This window comes from Notechis scutatus, chromosome 7 (genome assembly GCF_049901735.1).
Source record: "Notechis scutatus isolate UNSWTSFEM ecotype Mainland chromosome 7, rNotScu1.2, whole genome shotgun sequence".
Taxonomy (NCBI): Eukaryota; Metazoa; Chordata; class Lepidosauria; order Squamata; family Elapidae; genus Notechis; species Notechis scutatus.
In genome coordinates, this window is record NC_142015.1 from 23,438,583 (window position 1) to 23,458,419 (window position 19,837).

General features: G+C 47.1%; 2 protein-coding genes across 2 annotated transcripts in view; one reads left to right on the top strand and one right to left on the bottom strand.

Annotated features, from left to right (window-relative positions):
* Window positions 1–505: 505 nt before the first annotated feature.
* On the top strand, window positions 506–10,401 carry BSX (brain specific homeobox). The gene is made up of 3 exons (XM_026681919.2): window positions 506–758; window positions 7,038–7,234; window positions 10,138–10,401. The coding sequence occupies exons 1-3, from the start codon at window positions 506–508 to the stop codon at window positions 10,399–10,401; spliced, it is 714 nt and encodes a 237-aa protein (XP_026537704.1).
* Window positions 10,402–18,071: 7,670 nt separating this feature from the next.
* Window positions 18,072–19,837, bottom strand: part of JHY (junctional cadherin complex regulator) — a 31,572-nt gene continuing 29,806 nt past the window's right edge. The window contains exon 8 of the mRNA XM_087970118.1: window positions 18,072–18,500. Coding sequence (XP_087826244.1) covers window positions 18,297–18,500 — 204 coding nt within the window. The 3' untranslated portion in view covers window positions 18,072–18,296. The remainder of the gene's footprint in view (window positions 18,501–19,837) is intronic.

Genomic DNA, 19,837 nt, shown 5'->3' on the forward strand with positions numbered 1-19,837 from the left:
AGGCGGTTTTGCCCCATTGAGTTGCAAGCGTCTTGTCTTTGCCAGTGAGCTTACCTGTAGAGAAGAGAAGAAGTGAGAGGGGAGGAAGGGACGTCGAACCTGCCCCATAGTCGCCCCCCAACCCACCCGCCCACTTCTCGGGGGTCCGCCGCTTCCAGCTCCCGCCGCTGACACTTACTTTCAGCACCACGGAGAGCAGCCCCGTCACTTGCCATTCAGGTGGGCGACTCGATGCCCAAGCCGTCCTTCCCTCCGCCCTGCTAATCCGCCATTGGCTGGTTGGAGATGCCCCTCTCGAAGCGGCCCTCAAAGGCACATGTCTCTCCCTCCCGCCCCCACGCCCCCCACTCGCCTCCAAAAGATCTTGAAGATCGCGGCGCGCTTCTCGCCCGGCTCCTCCACAGGGCGGCAGAGGAGAAGGTTGGATCGCCCCTTCCTCAAGCTCCGAGGACAGTTGGGCGCCCCGATCCGTTCCCACGAGCAGAGTCGGGTAAAAAGAGACGAGATGAACCTGAACTTCACCTCGCCGGCCGTGGCCCCCAGGCCGACCTCCTTCTTCATCGAGGACATCCTGCTCCATAAGCCCAAACCCATGCGAGATGGAGGGCCCGAGCCTTTCCACGGAGCCCTGGCCTCACGGGTGCCTCTGCTGGACTATGGATACTCGCTGATGCCGCCCCCGGCCATTTTGGCACCTCACCCGCATCATCCGCTCCACAAACCCGACCATCATCACCCCTATTTCTTGACCACTTCGGGTAAGCCTCTCTCTTTCCTTCCAGGGTTAATTGGGCAATGGGGAGAAGGGTCTTCATCTTAGGAGTTTGGGGGAAGAGACAGAAGCTGGGGTTCCCTGGCAGCCGGCCAAGGTCAGGGCAAGGCAACGGGGGGGGGATGAGTAAAACGGACCCTTTGGGGGAACAAGCAAGCAAAGAAAGGTGTAGGGCCTCGGAAAGGAAACCATGTTGATGTCTGAAATCGCCCAGCTTGCATGCCCGTGGCTGCTCGCACAGCAGGCTCTTGGGCAGAGGAGAGGTTACCAGCGGAGATCCGAGTCTGCAACCTGCCCAGGGTTGCGATCCAGGTAAGCGAGCTGCCCTCTCGCTCCATCCGCCACGGGTGGAAATTCAGTGTCCCGTTTTGAGGTCTCTCTTTCGAAAATAAACAGCAATTGTGTATCTTTAAGGGGGCAATTCCGTTGCTTCCTCCGCTCCTTGGTGGTATTTCCAGGGTATCCTTAAACGCAGTCATCCTTCCTGGACATTTTCGGGCACATTTAACTTTCAAAAGAATCCTTAATTCTGCTATTCTTAAATTAACAAGCAAGTTAGTTGCGTTTGCCTTATACTTAGTCCCTTTCCTGCCATCAGGGAGGGTATATTTTTTGTTCATTTCCAATTAAGCATCAGGAAGTTAGTTTTACAGAGTTCCGAAGGAAGGAAGGAAGGAAGGAAGGAAGGAAGGAAGGAAGGAAGGAAGGAAGGAAGGAAGGAAGGAAGGAAGGGACTTCTATGAAGTATTTAATCATTTTTAACCTTACATTATATCCCACAAAATACTGGATTTCCCCAATTTTCCCCATAATAGGTGATGAATACAGCTTCGGATCTCTTGAGAGGGAATCAGGAAAAGGCTGTTAATTCGGGAGGCGACAAAACCATTACTTTTTATTTGCTTTGACAAAATCCTGATCTTGGAAGAGCTGTGGGTTTATATGCTGCAACTGTATCAATCTGCCGCCTCGACTCTTTCCCCCAAAAAAAAGAAAAGAAGAAGAAAGGAAAGGGAGGAAAAAGATACTGTAAAAGAAACAGGGATAAGCACACATTTAGCAGCACAAACATCTGTTTTAGGGAGGTCAGCGGGGCTAATTCTCGAGAAGGTGCAAGATTTTCTAGCCCAAGACGGTCAGCATCTATAGTGTGCTTCTTTACTTGCGAGTAAAATTCATGTAACTCCATGGAATTATTTTACTAGCACTGATGCTTTTTTTCATCCCAAAGATGCTTTTTTTTTTTTTTCAAGAGGCAAAATTGGTCCAGTTGCCTGTTGAAAAAGCATCGTTGGGACAACCATGACCTGGATGACTGAGAATCTCCATAGGCATATCAGGAGGAGACCAGATGGCCTATAGGTCAGAGACTGGTTCTTAGACTGGTCTTGTGGTGTAAGAGTCATAACCTCACCCTGAACATCAAAAAGACCAAAGAATTGATTATAGACTTCAGAAGATGCAAAGCAGAGCCTCTCCCACTATATATCAATGGAGACTGTGTGGAAAGAGTTCATAGTTTTAAATTTCTAGGAACTCATATTTCCGACAACCTTACTTGGCCGGTCCACAATATGGCCACTGAAAAGAAGGCCCAACAGCGCCTGCACTTTCTGAGGTTGCTGAAAAAGTGTGGTTTGGGTGAGAAGTTGCTGGTTACTTTTTACCGGTCTACCACTGAGAGCGTTTTGGCATACTGTGTAACAGTGGGGTATGCTGGATGCTCTGCAGTGGATAAGAAGATGCTCCAGAGAGTTATAAACACAGCACAAAAATCATTGGTTGCTCTCTTTCTTCTTTGGAAGAGATTGCGAAGACCAGACTCCTCTCTAGAGCACTAAAAATCTCCACAGACCGTTCTCATCCCGGACATTCATATATTGAACTGTTACCATCAGGGAGGCGTTATAGGTGTCTTAAAATGAGGACTAATAGACTGAGAAACAGTTTCTTTTCCAAGGCAGTAATGGTCTTGAATCAAACAATGCATTTGTGATTTATTATTATTATTATTATTATTATTATTATTATTATTATTATTATTATTATTATTATTATTATTATTATTATTATTGTTGTTGTTGTTGTTGTTGTTGTTGTTGTTGTTGTAATTTTTAAATACTCTATAGTATGATTGTGATGTCGTGGTTGGGGCACTGTGCTGGAGTAGCTTTCAAATTCCATTGTATTCGTGGAATGCAGTGACAATAAAGGTATTCTATTCTATTCTATTAACACTGATGATGTTACCTGGTTTGGGTAATGAAACGTCTGTAAGAAAACAAGCAGGCTCAGAGAGGACCAAGGACCCCCTCGATTATTTCTGAATATCTTTGATTTTTTAAAAATATCACTTATCGATAATTCGGGGAGGGGAAAATAAACATAGAAAGAACACCCCCAAATTATTCTGGCACGCTGGGATTTAGAGTTTCACCACTTCAGAATGAACAATCGGTTGCCCTGGGTTTATTTCCCCCCGCTTTCCATTAGTTTTATTCCAAGATAGAGGAGTCACAAACCTAAGCAATGCAAAGGCATCCCACCCACCTCAAGCGGCGGGACTGAGCCCGTTTTCCTGGAACCAGCCCAAGAACCAGGGACTTGCTCCCGCGCCCCTTCCCCAAGACCCGTTCAAATCATCGGAAAGAATCGAGGAGCAAAAAAGTTAGAGCGTGGAGAGGGGATTTTCCCCTGGCAAGCCAGTAGTTGCGATCCTATATATAAAACTTACATAGGCGTAAAAACAAAATTGCCCTTTGAAGGTGCAAAAGGCAGGATTGCTCAGATAGGAATCAGTGGGTCAGAAGTCAAGCCGCGGGCAGTGGCGTCCCCACGTAGCCCGGGACACGCATGTAGATAAACGAGCAGTTCTTTTTTTTTTTTCTTTCAATAGTTGGGGAGGGGGTCTTTAACAAAGTCCCGGCCCTCTTTTTTGGACTGGGCGCCAAACCACGCTCTGTAGTTTCCAGGACGATCCTCTTCAATCTATCCCCGCCGGGAACCCGTCTCAAGACGGGATCGGCGAGCAAGAAGCAGAGCGAGGATCCACTTCTACAGGGCGCGGATCCACAAACACGCAACTTTACTAGAGCGCTGTCCTTCCGGAAAGGAAGAAAAATTCGGCCCGAGAAAAAAAGCTAAATGATGATGATGATGATAACAACAACAACAACAATAATAACAACAACAACAATAATAATAATAACAACAACAACAACAATAACAATAATGTTTCATGTTTTATGTTTCATGTTTCATGAATAAAAGTGAGAATAATAATAATAATAATACTAATAATAATAATAATAATAACTATATTCTATTAAATATAATAATAAATATATTATATTAGTAATAGGCTCCTTGGGAGCAGTCCCAAAACAACTGGAGCACCACTTGAACACCATCATTGGCATTGACACATTTGCCATCCGTCAATTGCAGAAGGCAGCTTTGCTTGGAACAGCTTCCATCCTGCAGCGATATCTTGTAACACCAACAAACATCCAGATTTGCCTATCCCAGGACTTGATAGGTAGACAAAAAATGCCAAACCCAACCTGACTGTGATAATAATAACAATAAGAATAACAACCACCACCATCAGGTCCCTCCGAAAAGTTTCTGGAGACTGGACTCCCCCAGTCTGTTTCGGGGGCTGCACTTCTCTCTGAATTCAGGCGGTCCGGGTAAGTGGGGGAGGCTTTGGATCCCGCAGCGCGCTGCCACAGCGTTAGGGCTGCCAGATGGAGGGGAAGGCCTCTGGGGCCGCCTCTGCAGGGTTGTTGTAAGGAAGGTAGTTGAAAAGGACACCAATCACCAATGGTCGGGTGACTACAACAGACTCGGCTCAGGGAGGGTCGGGGCCAGCCGGTAAATCACGGCTTCCGAGTAGGCGCACTTTCCTTGGTTTGTGCAAGTCCGCCGTGGGGTTAGTCCGTAGCTCAGGCTGCTGGAGGCAAAAACAGAAGCCACGGAGATGAGGAAAGGTTGCTCGGACTCTTCGGGAGAGAGAGTGGGGGGAAAAAGTAACTCGGCCCATTTCACAGAAATAATTATAAGAACCCGAACCAAGGAAGCAACTGCCCGCGTCTCCAGGCGAAAATAGAGAAACAAGAACCCAGGGCGTAAAATAGCTCTGATTCCACGTGGCACTCCCCAAATGTGGAAGGACTAGAGTGCCCATCATCCCCAGCAAATGGGAGGGGGAGTGCAAACAGCAGCCCTGGGGTAGGTCCAATGGGCCGAAAAGGCGCGTCCTCCTTCGAGTAGCATTTGAGAGAAAGGCGCTTCGCGTGGCCTCGCGAGGCAGGAATTCTCTGGCTGCGCCTAAATTTTTAACCTGTCCGGAAAAAAAAATTCTAAAAGAGTGTCGGAGGGTGGGAGGGATGGGGGAGCTACCCAAATGATTGCAGGGTCGTGGGTACGCAAAACTGCGCGTGTTTTATGCGTGTCGGCGAGCTGCTTGGGCAGGGAGGCAACGCCGATTTTCTACCTTAATTTTTCAACGCCTCTTTTGTGGCGCCTTGTCCATAAGTTGCCTCTGGCTTCCTTAAGTTAGCTCAACTTTCTCTTCCTTCGTCGACCCGCTGAATGAATTCAAAGAGAGCCCCGGGCTGCCTTGGCACAAGACACGAAGACAAAATGTCCTTTGTAGTTTCGTGGGTAGAGTGTGAACACACCTCTGGCCCTGCCGTCTTTTATCCGGGGCGGGGCGGAGGGGAGACCTCCCGCTTTCCACGGATCAACCTCTCTATTCTTTTTGTTTTTACGAGTTCCACACCAGCCCTCCGGAATGCAGAGATGGGGTTAGCTGGATGCAGGCTGGCCTGGTGGGCACTTGCCCGTGGACCCTACGAGCATAGGAGCGCCAAACGAATAACAATAACTTGGTCTTCAACACCAATGAGAGTTTATAGCGGACTATAGAAAGAATAAATCAGACATCCAGCCCTTGCTTATCAATGGAGACCTAGTGGAGAAAGTGGCCAGTTTTAAGTTTCTGGTTGTTACTCTAAAAGAGGACCTGACCTGGGGGTGCTAACATTGCAGCCCTGGTCAAAAGGGTCCAGAAGAGATTATACTACCTGAGGCTTCTCAGGAAACAACAATGGAATGAAAAACTGCTGGTGACCTTCTACCACTGCACCATAGAGAGTATCTTAACTTACTGCACCTCTGTATGGTTTGCCAATTGCACTGGGGCAGATAGGACAGCACTCCAGAGGGTGAACGTCATTGCCCAGAGGATCATTGGTTGCCCTCTCACCTCTCTGGAAGAGCTTTCTAGCTCTCGCTGCCTTAAGAAAGCTCAAAACATTCTCAAAGATCCATCTCATCCTGAACACCCTTATTATTATTATTATTATTATTATTATTATTATTATTATTATTATTATTATTATTATTATTATTATTATTATTATTATTATTATTATTATTAATTTATTTATTATTATTATTTTGAACTATTACCATCTGGCAGACAGTACAGGACAATAAAAACAAGGACAAATAGGCTGAAAAACAGCTTCTATCCCAGGGCAGTAGCCCTGTTGAATTCTACTGTATAATGCCATATTGATGCAATATCAGGGATTTTCAATTCAATCTGTGGAGCCTGAAGGATGTGTGTTTGTGTTTATTTTCATAGTCATAATGTACACTGAACATGGTGTTTGATTTCGTTGTATGAGGTGCAATGACAATAAAGTAAACTGACTAACTACTAACCTGTGTATGCTAACCCTTCAATGCACCTTGTGTCATATAAACACAGCGACAGAATTGTTCCATTGCACTTCATTTTTAAAAATTAATACTAATGCAAATATATGGTTCGTTTTATCGATCATGGACATTTTTATTCCTGTGAGTAATTATCGTGGGGGTCCCAGGACACTGCTTTGCCTGTGTGTGTGTGTGTGTGTGTGTGTGTGTGTGTGTGATAATGCTGTTAAAAGAGGAATGGGATGGGAATTCCCAACCTGAACCCGACCCAACTTGGGCCTTAAGAGAGCGCGGAGGGAAAAGGGCAGAGGCGCTTCTGATAGAGCTGCCAAAGCCAGAGGTAGTCTACCTCACTTGGGGGAAGGGGTAGCCCGTGGTTGGCCCGGGGGGAGCCGGTTCGGGACTCCAGAACTTGGATTCCCCTCTTTTAAAACAATCCTGGGTGTAGACCGGTTGGGGGAGGGATGGGGAGGGAATGACTCCAGCGTCTCCCTCCTCCTCCTCCGACCAGGTCCTTCTCTTGTTCCCTTAGGGATGCCCATGCCGGCTCTCTTCCAGCCTCACCCGCACGCGGAGCTGCCGGGCAAGCACTGCCGCCGCCGGAAGGCGCGCACCGTTTTCTCCGACTCGCAACTCTCGGGCTTGGAGAAGCGCTTCGAGATCCAGCGCTATCTGTCCACGCCGGAGCGCGTCGAGTTGGCCACGGCGCTCAGCCTCTCCGAGACGCAGGTAAGGGCCGAGAATTTCCTCCCCCGCATCCCCAGACACACACACACACACACACACACACACACACACCTTGCCAAGTCCGTGGGGGAGACGGGACGGGACAAAACAGTCTTTCTTGTTGACTGATTCATTTTATTTTTAATCAGAATAGTGCTGGAAGGGACCTTAAAAGGTCTTCTGGTCCAGCCCTCTGCTAAAGCAGGAGAGCCTATACCATTTCGAATAGCTGTCCAGTCTCTTCTTAAAAGCCTCCAGTGACGAAGCACCCACAAACCGTTCCACTGATTAATTGTTTCATTTATTAAAGTGTTTCATGCCGCCCCGTCCGAGCATTAAAGCGATTCCAGGCGGCTTGCAAACAACCATTGTTCGCAGGGAGGCGGCCTGAATCCCCGGCCCGGCTCTTTCTTAGCATCAGGCAGGGACCCCAAAGCAGACGTCACTCCGGGGCGAACCCCTGTATAATGCCAAGTTCCTACTGACTGGCTACGGATCCCTTCTCTGCAAAGGTGACTGGAACTGAGGTCCCAAACGGAAGGGCGAAGAACGTGAAGCAGCCATCTCAAAGCAAATATGGGAATGGACAATAAATAAGGATTCATTCAAGTTTTGGGCAAAATTCAGAAAAGACTCGATCTCCCTTCCAAGATATATATTTTTTTAATATAAAGGTCTGTTGTAATGAATCAGAATCAGAATAGAGTTGGAAGGGACCCTGGAGGTCTTCTAGTCGAGCCCCTGCTCAAGCAGGAGAGCCTATACTATTTCAGACAAGTGGCTGTCCAGTCTCTTCTGAGAAACCTGCAGTGACTGATCCACCCACAACCTCCAGTGACAAACTGTTCCACTGGTCAACCGTCCCCATTGCTGGGAAGTCTGAGAAAGAGAGAGAGAATGAGAGAGAGAGAGAGAGAAAATGAGAAAAAGAGAGGATGAGGATGGATCCTCCTGGGATCGGGCAAAGCAACGAATATGGAGATTCTCAGCCTTCCAGGTCCTGGTTGTCCCAAAGGTGTGTGTGTGTGTGTGTTTTCCCAAGAGGCAACTGGCCTTTCTTTGTTTTTCTTTGAGGACGTTTTGCTTCTCGTGCAAGAAGCTCCTTCGGTTCCCTTCAGCTTCCTGGAGGAGAAGAGAAACTTCTTCCAAGAAAAACCCAAAGAAAATCCAATTGCCTCTTGGGGCGGTGAGGGAAACACCTTGGGAGATATCGAAGTTTTAACGCGTTTGCTCAGAAGTAAATCGGTGAAATTTTCGGGCTGCACCCTCATCTCTTCCATCCACGGGGTGGTGGTGGAGGAGGAGGAAGAGGAAGAGGAAGAGGAGGAAGGCTGCAGAAGATATTTAAGGCCCACCAGCAAAACTCCTCCGGATTTACTTCCGAGAAAAACGGCATCAGATCTTAACTTCTTACTGAGTTAAGTCTGAGAGGAAGGAGAGCAGAGTCAACCTGGCGTGGAATTCAGCAAGCGAATCTCTCTCTCCCCCCCCCCCCCTGCTTCCTCCCTCTCCCTCCCCACCCTCTCTCTCCCTCAATTTCCCCGAGTGTAAAATTTCACAAGGCCTCTGCTGAGTTCAGGAGAGAACAAACTTCCCTTCTTCTCCAGTGACCCGAATGGAAGTCCTGTCCTTCCCAAGCTCCTGCCTCCCAAACCGAAGTTTGCAAACCTCTGGGAAGGCGCTTGCACGAACACGTGTAAACGTGGCCTCACGGTGTGTGTGTGTGTGTGTGTGTGTGTGTGTTAGGCCAACCAGCTGGTTTTGTTCGGCGGGGGGGGGGGCTCTCTGGCAGAGGAAGGCAGGGCTACACCCTCTTAGAGATTGCGGCCTCCAATACCAGGACCTGGGACAGGGGATGGGGGAGGGTGGTGGTGGTGGTTTGGCCGGCTGGGGATGATGGGAATTACAGTCCAATAACATCTGGATGGTCTCATTTTGTACTGACTGGAAAAAAATAAGACTATCTTAAATAAGATTCCCACCTCCGCTCCGGCCCAAGAAAGATTTTTTTTAAAAAAACAAACCCAAATTATTCTGCCCATTATTCTGGTGTCCTCAGGTGAGTTCACACAATGCTAATACATCAACTGGACCACAAACCCACAAAAGAATAGGATAGGATAGGATAGGACAGGATATTGGAATGTAGAGTAGAGTAGAATAGAATAAAGTAGAGTAGAGTAGAGTAGAGTAGAGTAAAGTACAATAGAATAGAACAGGACAGGACAGGACAGAACAGGATATTGGAATGTAGAGTAGAGTAGAGTAGAGTATAGTAGAGTAGGATAGGATAGGATAGGATAGGATGGGATGGGATGGGATGGGATGGGATGGGATGGGATAGGACAGGACAGGATAGGACAAGACAGGATAGGACAGGACAGGATAGGATAGGATATTGCAATGTAGAGTAGAGTAGAGTAGAGTAGAGTAGAGTAGAATAGAATAGAATAGAATAGAATAGAATAGAATAGAATAGAATAGAATAGAATAGAATAGAATAGAATTCTTTATTGGCCAAGTGTGGTTGGACACACAAGGAATTAGTCTAGGTGCAAATGCTCTCAGTGTACATCAAAGAAAAGATACATTCATCAAGAGTCAAGAATCATCAGGTACAACACTTAATGATAGTCGTAGGGTACAATAAGCAATCAAGTCATACTAGGAAGCAGTCAATAAAAATCGTTAGGATACAAGCGACAAAGTTACAGTCATACAGTCACAAGTGGGAGGGGAGGGGTGAGAAAGGTTAATAGACTTTGTAAATAGTTGGACAGTGTTGGGGGAATTAGTTGTTTAGCAGAGGGATGGCAAAATTGAGTTGGCAAAATAAAAATAAAAAAAAATCTTAGCTTCTAGCTGCAATGGGTTTCCCGACTCGCTTCTCCCCCGCCCCCCCGCAGGTGAAGACATGGTTCCAGAACCGGCGGATGAAACACAAAAAGCAGCTACGGAAGAGCCAGGACGACGCCAAAGCGGCCGGGCCCGAAGGGGCGGACCTGACGCCCGGAGATCCGGAGTTGGACCCACCGGGCCAAGCTAGCGTCGCTTCGATCTCCGAGGCCCGTCCAAGCGGCCCCGCACCGGCCTTCCTGCCGGAGGACCCCGAAGACGAGGTGGACATCATCGAGGGTGGGGACCTCTGCGGGCCTCAGCACCTCATTTAGGGCGCTGGGGGGCGGCGGGGGCGCGCGGAACGTCGGAACCGGAGCCGGTGGCCCAGGCCGAGAGGGAAGGCGAGCGAGCGGCCGCTCCGAAAGAGACTTGGGGGGGAGGGGTGTCCCAGCGGGATCGGGGCTCCCTCCTCTTCATCTTCCCTTCTCAGGGCGAGGGAGGTTGCTTTGCCAGCATGTCCCGCCCAATCCCTCCTCGAGGCCAGGAAAACGTGTCGTGTGAACGGGATTGGGGGGGCGGGGGAAATGCGGGCTGAGGTTCAGAAAGATCCGAGGTTTTAGCCCTGCCGTTCCTTCTATCTCCCCTCTTCCACCCCCCTCCCCCACCAACGTCCCAGTAAGAAAGTGCAAAGACTGGGAAAAAAAACAACCCGCATCGCCACTTTGGGTTTGGGCTGGGTTTTGTGAACGGGGCTGGGAAAGGTCACACGGTTATTTTTCTCCTAGGACGCGTGCAAAGCCAGGACAGGTGAGGAAACATACCGGGTGGTTTCCCCACACCTCCCCAACTCGCGCGAAAGTTGCGAGGTCGTTTCGAGTCAGAGGGTCGTCGGAACCAACGCGGGTGACCTGATTCTGCGCGTTTTTAATCCCCCAAATACAGATATACTCTTTCCCGAAAGCCTCCTTAAGATACGTGTTGAAAAAAAAAACACAAGAAGGGGAGAGCGGTCGAGGCTGGGTGATTCAGGCGCCCGCGGAACCCCGTTTCTTTTGAACAGGGGGGTTTAAAAGGGGTTTAAACGCGGGTCGAAATTTGTTCCTGGTTTGGGGGGTGGGTGGGTTTCTTTTTACAAATCAGGCGGGAGGGCTAATTCTCACGAACCGCGCTGGAGGAATCGAGCGTCCTTCGGTCGGTTCACAAATCACCTTTTGAAGCCGAAGGAAAGTTTTGTCATCGGGAGGAAGATCGTGAGAACGGGAGCGTATGTGTGTGGGTGGGGGGGGGGGGATTGGGTGGGGGGGGAAGAAACACCCCATCACCAAAACGGAGCTGAGGGAAAAAGCCGGTCTTGAATTTTACCCGAGGCGAAATAAAATAAAAACCCCCGTGGAAGAAGAATTCAAGAGGAGAACTGATCATTTGAAACCTCAATTTACCGGGCTGGGAAAAAGCGAGGGGGAAACGAAGATCAATCGGTGTTGGGTGTCTGTGTGTGTGTGTGTGTGTCTCCAACTCAAGTTTGTCAAACGCCTTTTTGAAAGGAACCCAAAGGGAATCGGTGCTAGGAAAGCGGCAAGAGCGAAATCTCCCGGCGCTTAAAAACTGGAAGCGGTTGCTGTTGGACGTCTATGCCCGTTTTTTGTTTTTTGGAGAGGAAGCCCCGTCGATTTAAAGCGGGACAGGTTGGACTGGAGTCCTTCCAGAAAAACCGGCCGCAGGTGGATCGTCTACTCGCTAAATCCGCCCCTCCACACACCCCCCTCAAAAATGAGGCACATTCATCTGGATTATCCTGATCTCGTCTTTCTTAAAAACGGGTCCTAAATTTGCAAGGGGTCAGTGGACTTGGCCTGGTGTGATTTTGTTTGGGAAGGGCGGGGTGGATGGGGCTGCGCTTTGGGTGCGTAAACCTCACTGCTGTGATTTGGGTTGAAGGGTGAGAGTGACCTTTTGAATCCAGCCAAGTATGGCTTGTCCCTATGGCGGAGCAGCTTCTGCCTTGGTACAACGTGAGGACTGGATCACTAGGTATGGATTGAAATGATCTCTCCCAATGATCTTACTCATGCTTCTAATTATATTTACAAATATTGATTCTAGAGAATATGGTGAACTCAGTGTTATAATTTTCTTTCTTTTTTCTCTTCTTTCTCCCCTTCTTTTCCTCCTCCTCCTCCTCCTCTTCTTCTTTTTCCACCTCCTCCTCCTCTTCTCCTCCTCCTCCCCTCCTCTTTTCTCCTTCCTCCACCTCCCTCTTTCTTCTTCTCCTTTTCTTCTTCCTCCACCTCCTCTTCCTCCTCCTCCTCCTCTTCTTCTGCCTCTTCTTCCTCCTCTTCCTTTTCTTCTTCCTTCCTCCTTTCTTCCCTTCTTTTCCCCCTCCTCCTCTTCTTCTTCCTTTTTTCTTCCCTCCTCCTCCACCTCCTTTCTTCTTCCTCCACCTCTTCTCTTCCCCTTCTTCTCCTCTTCTCCTTTTCTTCTTCTGCCTCTTCTTCTCTTCCCCTCCTCCTCTTCTTTCTTCTTCCTCCACCTCCTCTTCTCTTCCACTTCTTCCCCTCCTCCTCCTCCTCCTCTTCTTCTTTTTCTTCTTCCTCCTCTTTCTTCCCCTCCTCCTCCTTTTCTTCTTTCTTCTTCCTCCTCCCTCCTCTTCTCTCTTCCCCTCCTCCTCCTCCTCTTCTTCTCCTTTTCTTCTTCCTCTTCTTTCTCTTCCTCATCTTTTCTTCTTCCTCCTATTCCTTCCCCTCCTCCTCCTCCTCCTCCTCCTCCTCTTCTCCTTTTCTTCTTCCTTCTTCCTCCTCCTCTTCTTCTCTTCCCCTTCTTCCCCTCCTCCTCTCCTTCTCCCTCCTCCTCCTCCTCCCTCTTCCCCCCCCCCTTGTGGATGGAAGAGATGAGGATGCAGCCAGTTACAAATCTGATGACCTTGCCAACTGATTGGTTATGATTAGCTAACTTGCAGACTATTTCTAGGGAGGAAAAAACACTGAATTAAACTGTATTATGCCTTCAGTTCTAAAAATGTATTGGAAGAAGTGCTTTGGACTTTGGAGCAAGAATGTATATGGTGCTTTAAGGCATCGATTCCTGGAATGAACGTAAACCCGAGAGCCCGTCAGATGTAGTGATTGAGGCACCAGGCTACAAACCTCCAGGAGGCTGTGAAGTCTAGTTTCTCCACAGGTATGAAGTCTTCTGTTTGACCCTTTGGCTGATTTCTTTCTCTTAGCTCAAGGGGGAAGACTCCCCAAAACCTTACCAAATAAACTCCACGGACTTGTTCAGGAATCCATTTGACTTGAAGGTATGCATGCACAAAAACTACACACCCAGTATTCCTGGTCAGTCTTTGGCTTGGTGTGATGCTGGCCTCAACGCTGGTTCAATGGAAATAAACAGATATTGTCTGTATCGAGTTGCTGTGAAACACTTTGATCCCTTACCACACTGTTCATATTGTACCCGAACAACCTTTTTCTTACTACAGGGCAGTGTTTCTGATTGTCACCCACTTTCAAGATGTATGGACTTCAACTCCCAGAATTCCATGGCCAGCAGAAGTTACTAAATTACTAAGAGGGGATAGAGAAAGAAGCTACTTGCTTTTACACCCACTTTGTGTTCCCACGAACTCCTTCTTGATAGACCTCATCTCTTCCTGTCATACTTCCTTATTCTTCTGTCAAACTTTTTCAACATGGTGTCTTCCACATGTTTCGACAGTCTCCCATCAATTTTAGAAAGAGGAAAACTCTGGAGGCCTGCATGGTAGATGTAGCAATAGCACTTATATACCGCTTCACAGTGCTTTACGGCCCTCTCTAAGTGGTTTAACAGCCTCTTGCCCCCAACAATCTGGGCCCTCATTTTACTGACCTCAGAAGGATGGAAGGCTGAGTCAACCTTGAGCCTGGTGAGATTTGAACTGCTGCTGTGGGCAGAGTTAGTCTGCATTCTAACCACTGCGAAGGAAAGGAAAGGAAAGGAAAGGAAAGGAAAGGAAAGAAAGGGAAGGAAGGAAGGAAGGAAGGAAGAAAGGGAGGGAGGAAAGAAAGAAGGAGAAAGAAAGAAAGAAAGAAGAAAGAAAGAAAGAAAGAAAGAAAGAAAGAAAGAAAGAAAGAAAGAAAGAAAGAAAGAAAGAGGAAGGAAGGAAGGAAGGAAAATAGCAATAGCACTCAGGCTTATATATTACTTCACAGTGCTTTCAGCCCTTTCTAAGTGGTTTACAGAGTCAGCCTCTTGCCCCCAACCATCTGGCTCCTCATTTTACCCACCTTGGAAGGATGGAAGGCTGAGTCAACCTTGAGCCTGGTGAGATTTGAACTGCTGCTGTGGGCAGAGTTAGTCTGCATTCTAACCACTGCGAAGGAAAGGAAAGGAAAGGAAAGGAAAGAAAGGGAAGGAAGGAAGGAAGGAAGGAAGAAAGGGAGGGAGGAAAGAAAGAAGAAGAAGAAAGAAAGAAAGAAAGAAAGAAAGAAGAAAGAAAGAAAGAAAGAAAGAAAGAAAGAAAGAAAGAAAGAAAGAAAGAAAGAAAGAAAGAAAGAAAGAAAGAGGAAGGAAGGAAGGAAAATAGCAATAGCACTCAGGCTTATATATTACTTCACAGTGCTTTACAGCCCTTTCTAAGTGGTTTACAGAGTCAGCCTCTTGCCCCCAACCATCTGGCTCCTCATTTTACCCACCTTGGAAGGATGGAAGGCTGAGTCAACCTTGAGCCGGGCAGAATCAAACTGCTGCTGTGGGCAGAGTTAGTTTGCAATACTGCATTCTGACCACTGGGAAGGAAAGGAAGGAAAGGAAGGAAAGGAAGGAAGGAAGGAAGGAAGGAAGGAAGGAAGGAAGGAAGGAAGGAAGGAAGGAAGGAAGGAAGGAAGGAAGGAAAAAAAAGAAAGAAAGAAAGAAAGAAAGGAAGGAAGGAAGGAAGGAAGGAAGGAAGGAAGGAAGGAAGGAAGGAAAGGAAAATAGCAACAGCACTTAGACTTATATACTGCTTCACAGTACTTTCCAGCCTCTCCAAGAGGTTTAACAGATTGTTGCCCCCAACAATCTGGGTCCTCATTTTACTGACCTTGGAAAGATGGAAGGCTGAGTCAACCTTGAGCACCAGTCCTGGCTGTGGGCAGAGTTAGCCTGACATACTGTATTTTAACCACTGTGCCACCACATAGAACGTCATAATGTAAAGTCCTGTTTGCATTTTCCTAAGTTCTACAAATGATGGTCACATCAATCAATACTAAGTTCTGGTCTGAAGAGACATTCAAAAGAGGATTCAATTCCATCTGATTTGTCTGGAGAGAAAAATACAGATTAGGCTTAATTATGCAGCTGAGAGTGTCGTATTTTTAGATCAATCCACTGTTATCCATTTCATTCATATTTCTAATGTTTGTTCTGGCTGTGCTACATTGTGGAATTTGTCTCTCGGTCCATTACTCTCAAGTCAGGGTCACCCTCATCTAACCAAAATTCCACACCTTTATATTCCAATATTTTCAGATTATCCTTTTCCCCCAACCTATCCTGGCAGGAAAATCATAAAACGCATAGGATTTAAATCCTGATCCAATTTTTTTGGGGGGGAGTAATATATTTTACCCTCAAAAATTTAGCAGTTCTGGATCCGAAGGTTTCTAACACAAATTCCTCTTCAAGTAAAAAGCGTTATCCGTAACTTTTTAAAGATTGTCCTGCCCTCCAGATTGATACAGAAAGCATATCTGATCCTGGAGGTGAGCAATTAAGACATTAAGCATTGTCAAACACATGGCTATATTTGCATTTTATCCTAATAATAAGCCCATCAGCTCATTTTCAGGAGACTGAGGCTCCTTCAACTAAATCCTCTGATCAAAGCAAAAAAAAAAAAAAAAGCCACTTGCATATTTTTAAAAAAAATATCAGAGAAAGAAATGCTAATTTAGACCCTTTAATATATGATGGTAAGAGAGTCCTTCAATTACCTCAATTCTATGGCTCGGGAAATAATAATAATAATAGGTACAAAGAGTCAGATTAGAAAGGTAGGAATACTCATTAAATCCAAAAGGTCCAGCATTCATTATTTCCAGCATCTGGGGCTAAACAGGCCCACGGTTGCTCATCAAAGAGATATCCGTGCACGTAATGGGTTAAATGGAGAATATAATCTAATTAAAATATTAGGCAATGAATAAACAGTTCTTTGATGATATCCCTCGAAAGGGTAGTATTAAAAAAAAAGATAGGTTCGCGAGCTTTGCAGGAAAAGGAATGAAAAACAACAGAGCTCATCAGAAATACTTCAAAGTCGTGCCTTTTCGGTCGCTTCGTTGCTATTTCTCCGACAGAATCAGCACTGAAGAGCAGCAACCCACATGTACAGAATGTACACGCTTCATTTTGGAAGACTTTAAGCGAGAACCCTAAGAGAAACAGGAGTTGGACAATGGCTTTTAGTGTGCAATCTCGTTGGAGACGGTCTAAATCAAGGGTGTCCAATTTCATGGAGGGCCGCATCAGGGTTTTGTTTGATATTGGGGATGGGCGTGGCCAGGGTGGGCGTGGCCAGCTCGACATCACTTGTGTTGGGGGCACCTGTGGCGGCCTGAGTGCTCTGCCAGCGGAAATGGACTCCCAAGCTCCGTTTTTGGCTGCAAAAGCCTCCTGCAACCCTCTGCCAGCGGAAATGACTCCCGAGCTCCGTTTTTGGCAGTGATGGCCTCCTGCAACCCTCTGCCAGCGAAAACGGAGCTCAGGAGGGCCACCTGCAGCCCTCCTGAGCTCCGTTTTCGCTGGCAGAGGCACTGTGGGCCAGTCCTTCGCTGTTTCCAGGGTGGCCAGACCTAAGCACCCCTTGGACGAATCCAGCCTCCAGGCCTTGAGTATGACACCCCTGCTCTAAACTAATGGCCAAACCAAGCATGTGCCGAGGAATTTTATCAATGTCTACCTGGTTGTAAGCCGGGCAGGGCAATGTACTAAACTTCTCTTAATGCAACCCAGCTAATCCTCGATTTACAACAGTGACCAAAGTTACAATGGCACTGGGAAAAAGGGGCACATGACCCTTTTTCACACTTATGACCATTGCAACATCTCTACAGTTATATGACCAAAATTCAGACGCTTGGCAGACTCCTATTTATGAAGTTCGCAGTGTCCCAGAGTCACGTAATCTCCTTTTGCAACCTTCCGACAAGTCAGGTCAAGGGGGGAAACCAGATTCACTTAACAACGGGGTTGCTAACTTAACAGCTGCAGGGATTCACTTAACCTGTGCTGACCCAAAGGGGCGTGGCACAAAGGCAACACAGTCAGATAATCAGTAGGAGTCCCTTTATTAGCTCTAACTTTGCCCCCAAGGTCCTGGTTACCTTCTGGGCTGGAGAAAAACTCTCCCAGGAACAGCCTTTGGCTGCAGAGAATCAAGTCCAAAATGTGGTCAATACAAACTGTAACTATAAGTCCAATCAAGGCAAAAAGGAAGTAATTAGTTTGGCAGGTCAGCAGAAGGAATTCCAGACGTGAAGGAACGGCAGTAATTCAACATGGTTGGGAAGACACCAGGAACACAGATAACCAAAGTCAACACAAGATAAACTCACGTTTGTTCCCAGCAGACACTGCTCTCAGTTTGCATCTCTTTTAAACTCTCTCCCCAGGTGTGCCTAATGAAGGGAATCGGGGCCCTCTCCTCCCCCGTAAGCCACACAGCCCATGTTGCTCCCTTCTCTGTTCCACCCTGCATGCCCTAGGATAAAGAGAGGGTGGGCCTGGGTCTTCCTCTGAATGCCCTCTCCCTTGTTCTACCTCTCCCCTGCTCTGCCTAACTGGACTTTTCCCTTCCCCAGTTTCCTCCATAGCCAACGGAGCCACACTCCCACTCCCTGTCAGCTGTTCGTCTTGCTCCTCGGATTCAGACTCCGACAGGGACATGACACTGGTCCTTAAACCATCAAAAGGGTTTCTTTTGGAAAAGGATGCCCTGGAATGGAGGGAAAGGAAAGAGAAAAAGATCACTTCTAGATCATCGTACACCCAATGTTTTAATTTATCAACAATAAAATGAAACAAAAATAAGTAAGGCTGAATGCAATGCAAGGAGAAAACATCCCAGATCTTGCAGAAGTTCATGAAACTCATCGTTGGCGACGCTCATCCTTTCGGACCATGGGTGAACACGGCAAGAAGAAAACGGGGGAGCAGGAAGAGCGCGGCAGACCCGCGGAGGCCGATGATGGCAACGGCCCCATCAGACAATATGGAGCGTTTTGAATGCAGCCACCACCTGCTTCTCCTTCTCGTGCCTATTTTGCAGGGACTCCAGAGAGGAGATGGGAGGGAGGTTCTCTCCGTTTAAAGTCCGTGCCAGGTTTTTCTCCTCTTTGGTCTCTTGCTCCGACGATCTCGAGACAAAAAGCCGAGGCTTGGGAATTGTCTTGGCATATTCCAGGGCCTGCAGAAGCAAGGAAAGAAGGCCACAACGACTGGTCGTGAGAAACCTCTAAGCCCGGATTAGAAAGAGACCATGTCCAAGGAAGAAGCAGTAGGTTCCTTCACATCAGCACCCCCACCATTTCTTCCTGTCCAGGTTCCGACTAACCAACCCAAGCAAATCAGAACTCTGAGACTTGGCTCCTTCTCAAAGGTCATCTTTAATGAGTGCATCGGATCAGCACAGCGTCAACGGAAAACCAAATCTAAATCTTTCCCGCCAGTTTCAGTATAATTAAATTAGGAAATAACCCCCCCATCCTCAAGCGTCACAGGTCATGTTGGCCAATTGGGTTAATTGGCAGGCTCTTTAGGCACTCCTTCCTCAACCTTATCTGTTGCCAGTAGAGATGACCTTGATTCTCAAGAGAAAGCTCTCTGTTTTGTCTAGGTAGGCATTCCAACCTCCTTCCTCCCTTCCCCTCTCTGTGTGGCAACTGAGGAACAGAAAGATGGCTGCGGCCAGATTCAGTTCGAAGGTTCACTTCCCCTATCTACACAACAACCCTCAAATGATTTCCTTTCATCAAGATGAAATTCTTGATTTCAACTTTGAATAGGACCATGGGTAGAAAAAAAAGGAGCAGAAGGGAAATTTTTAAGAAGACATAAAACCAGGAAGTAAATAGAGACACAGCGCATATAAAGAAGGAATAACAAAATTATTTGATTCTCCATACTCCCAGCAAGGGAGAGTTGATCACTTCTCTTCCTTTTCCTACAGATGAGATCACTGTAGGGGATACAAACCTCCACTCATCCATTTGGTAGGACTTCTTCTTTGTGAATTGTTATCCAATTGGCAATCTTTTGGTAGTGGTAGACTTGTTATGCAATCATGTTTGAAGGCACATATATGCCCCTTCTGTCATAAATGAAAATCTGGCAAGATTTTTTGCAATCTTGCCCCCTTAGGATTTCAACTAAATAGGTTAAACAATCAAAGAACGGTTGCTGGAACTGGGTATGTCCAGTTTGATGAAAAGAGGGACTAGGGGTGACATGATAGCAGGGTTCCAATATTTGAGGGGCTGCCACAAAGGAGTCAAGCTATACTCCAACGCATTTCAGGGCAGGACAAGAAGCAATGGGTGGAAACGAATGAAGGAGAGAAGCAACTTAGAACTAAGGAGAAACTTCTTGACAGTTAGAACAACTAACCAGTGGAACAATTTGCCTCCATGAGTTTTAAATGCTCCAACACTGGAAATTTTTAAGAAGAGATTGGATAACCATTTGTCTGAAATAGTATAAGGTTTCCCGCCTAAGCAGGGGGTTGGACTAGAAGACCTCCAAGGT

Coding starts and splice junctions, on each gene's coding strand:
- BSX (XM_026681919.2), top strand. CDS start 506: ATGAACCTGAACTTCACCTCGCCGGCCGTGGCCCCCAGGCCGACCTCC. Junction 759..7,037: donor CTATTTCTTGACCACTTCGG/GTAAGCCTCTCT, acceptor TTGTTCCCTTAG/GGATGCCCATGCCGGCTCTC. Junction 7,235..10,137: donor TCAGCCTCTCCGAGACGCAG/GTAAGGGCCGAG, acceptor GCCCCCCCGCAG/GTGAAGACATGGTTCCAGAA.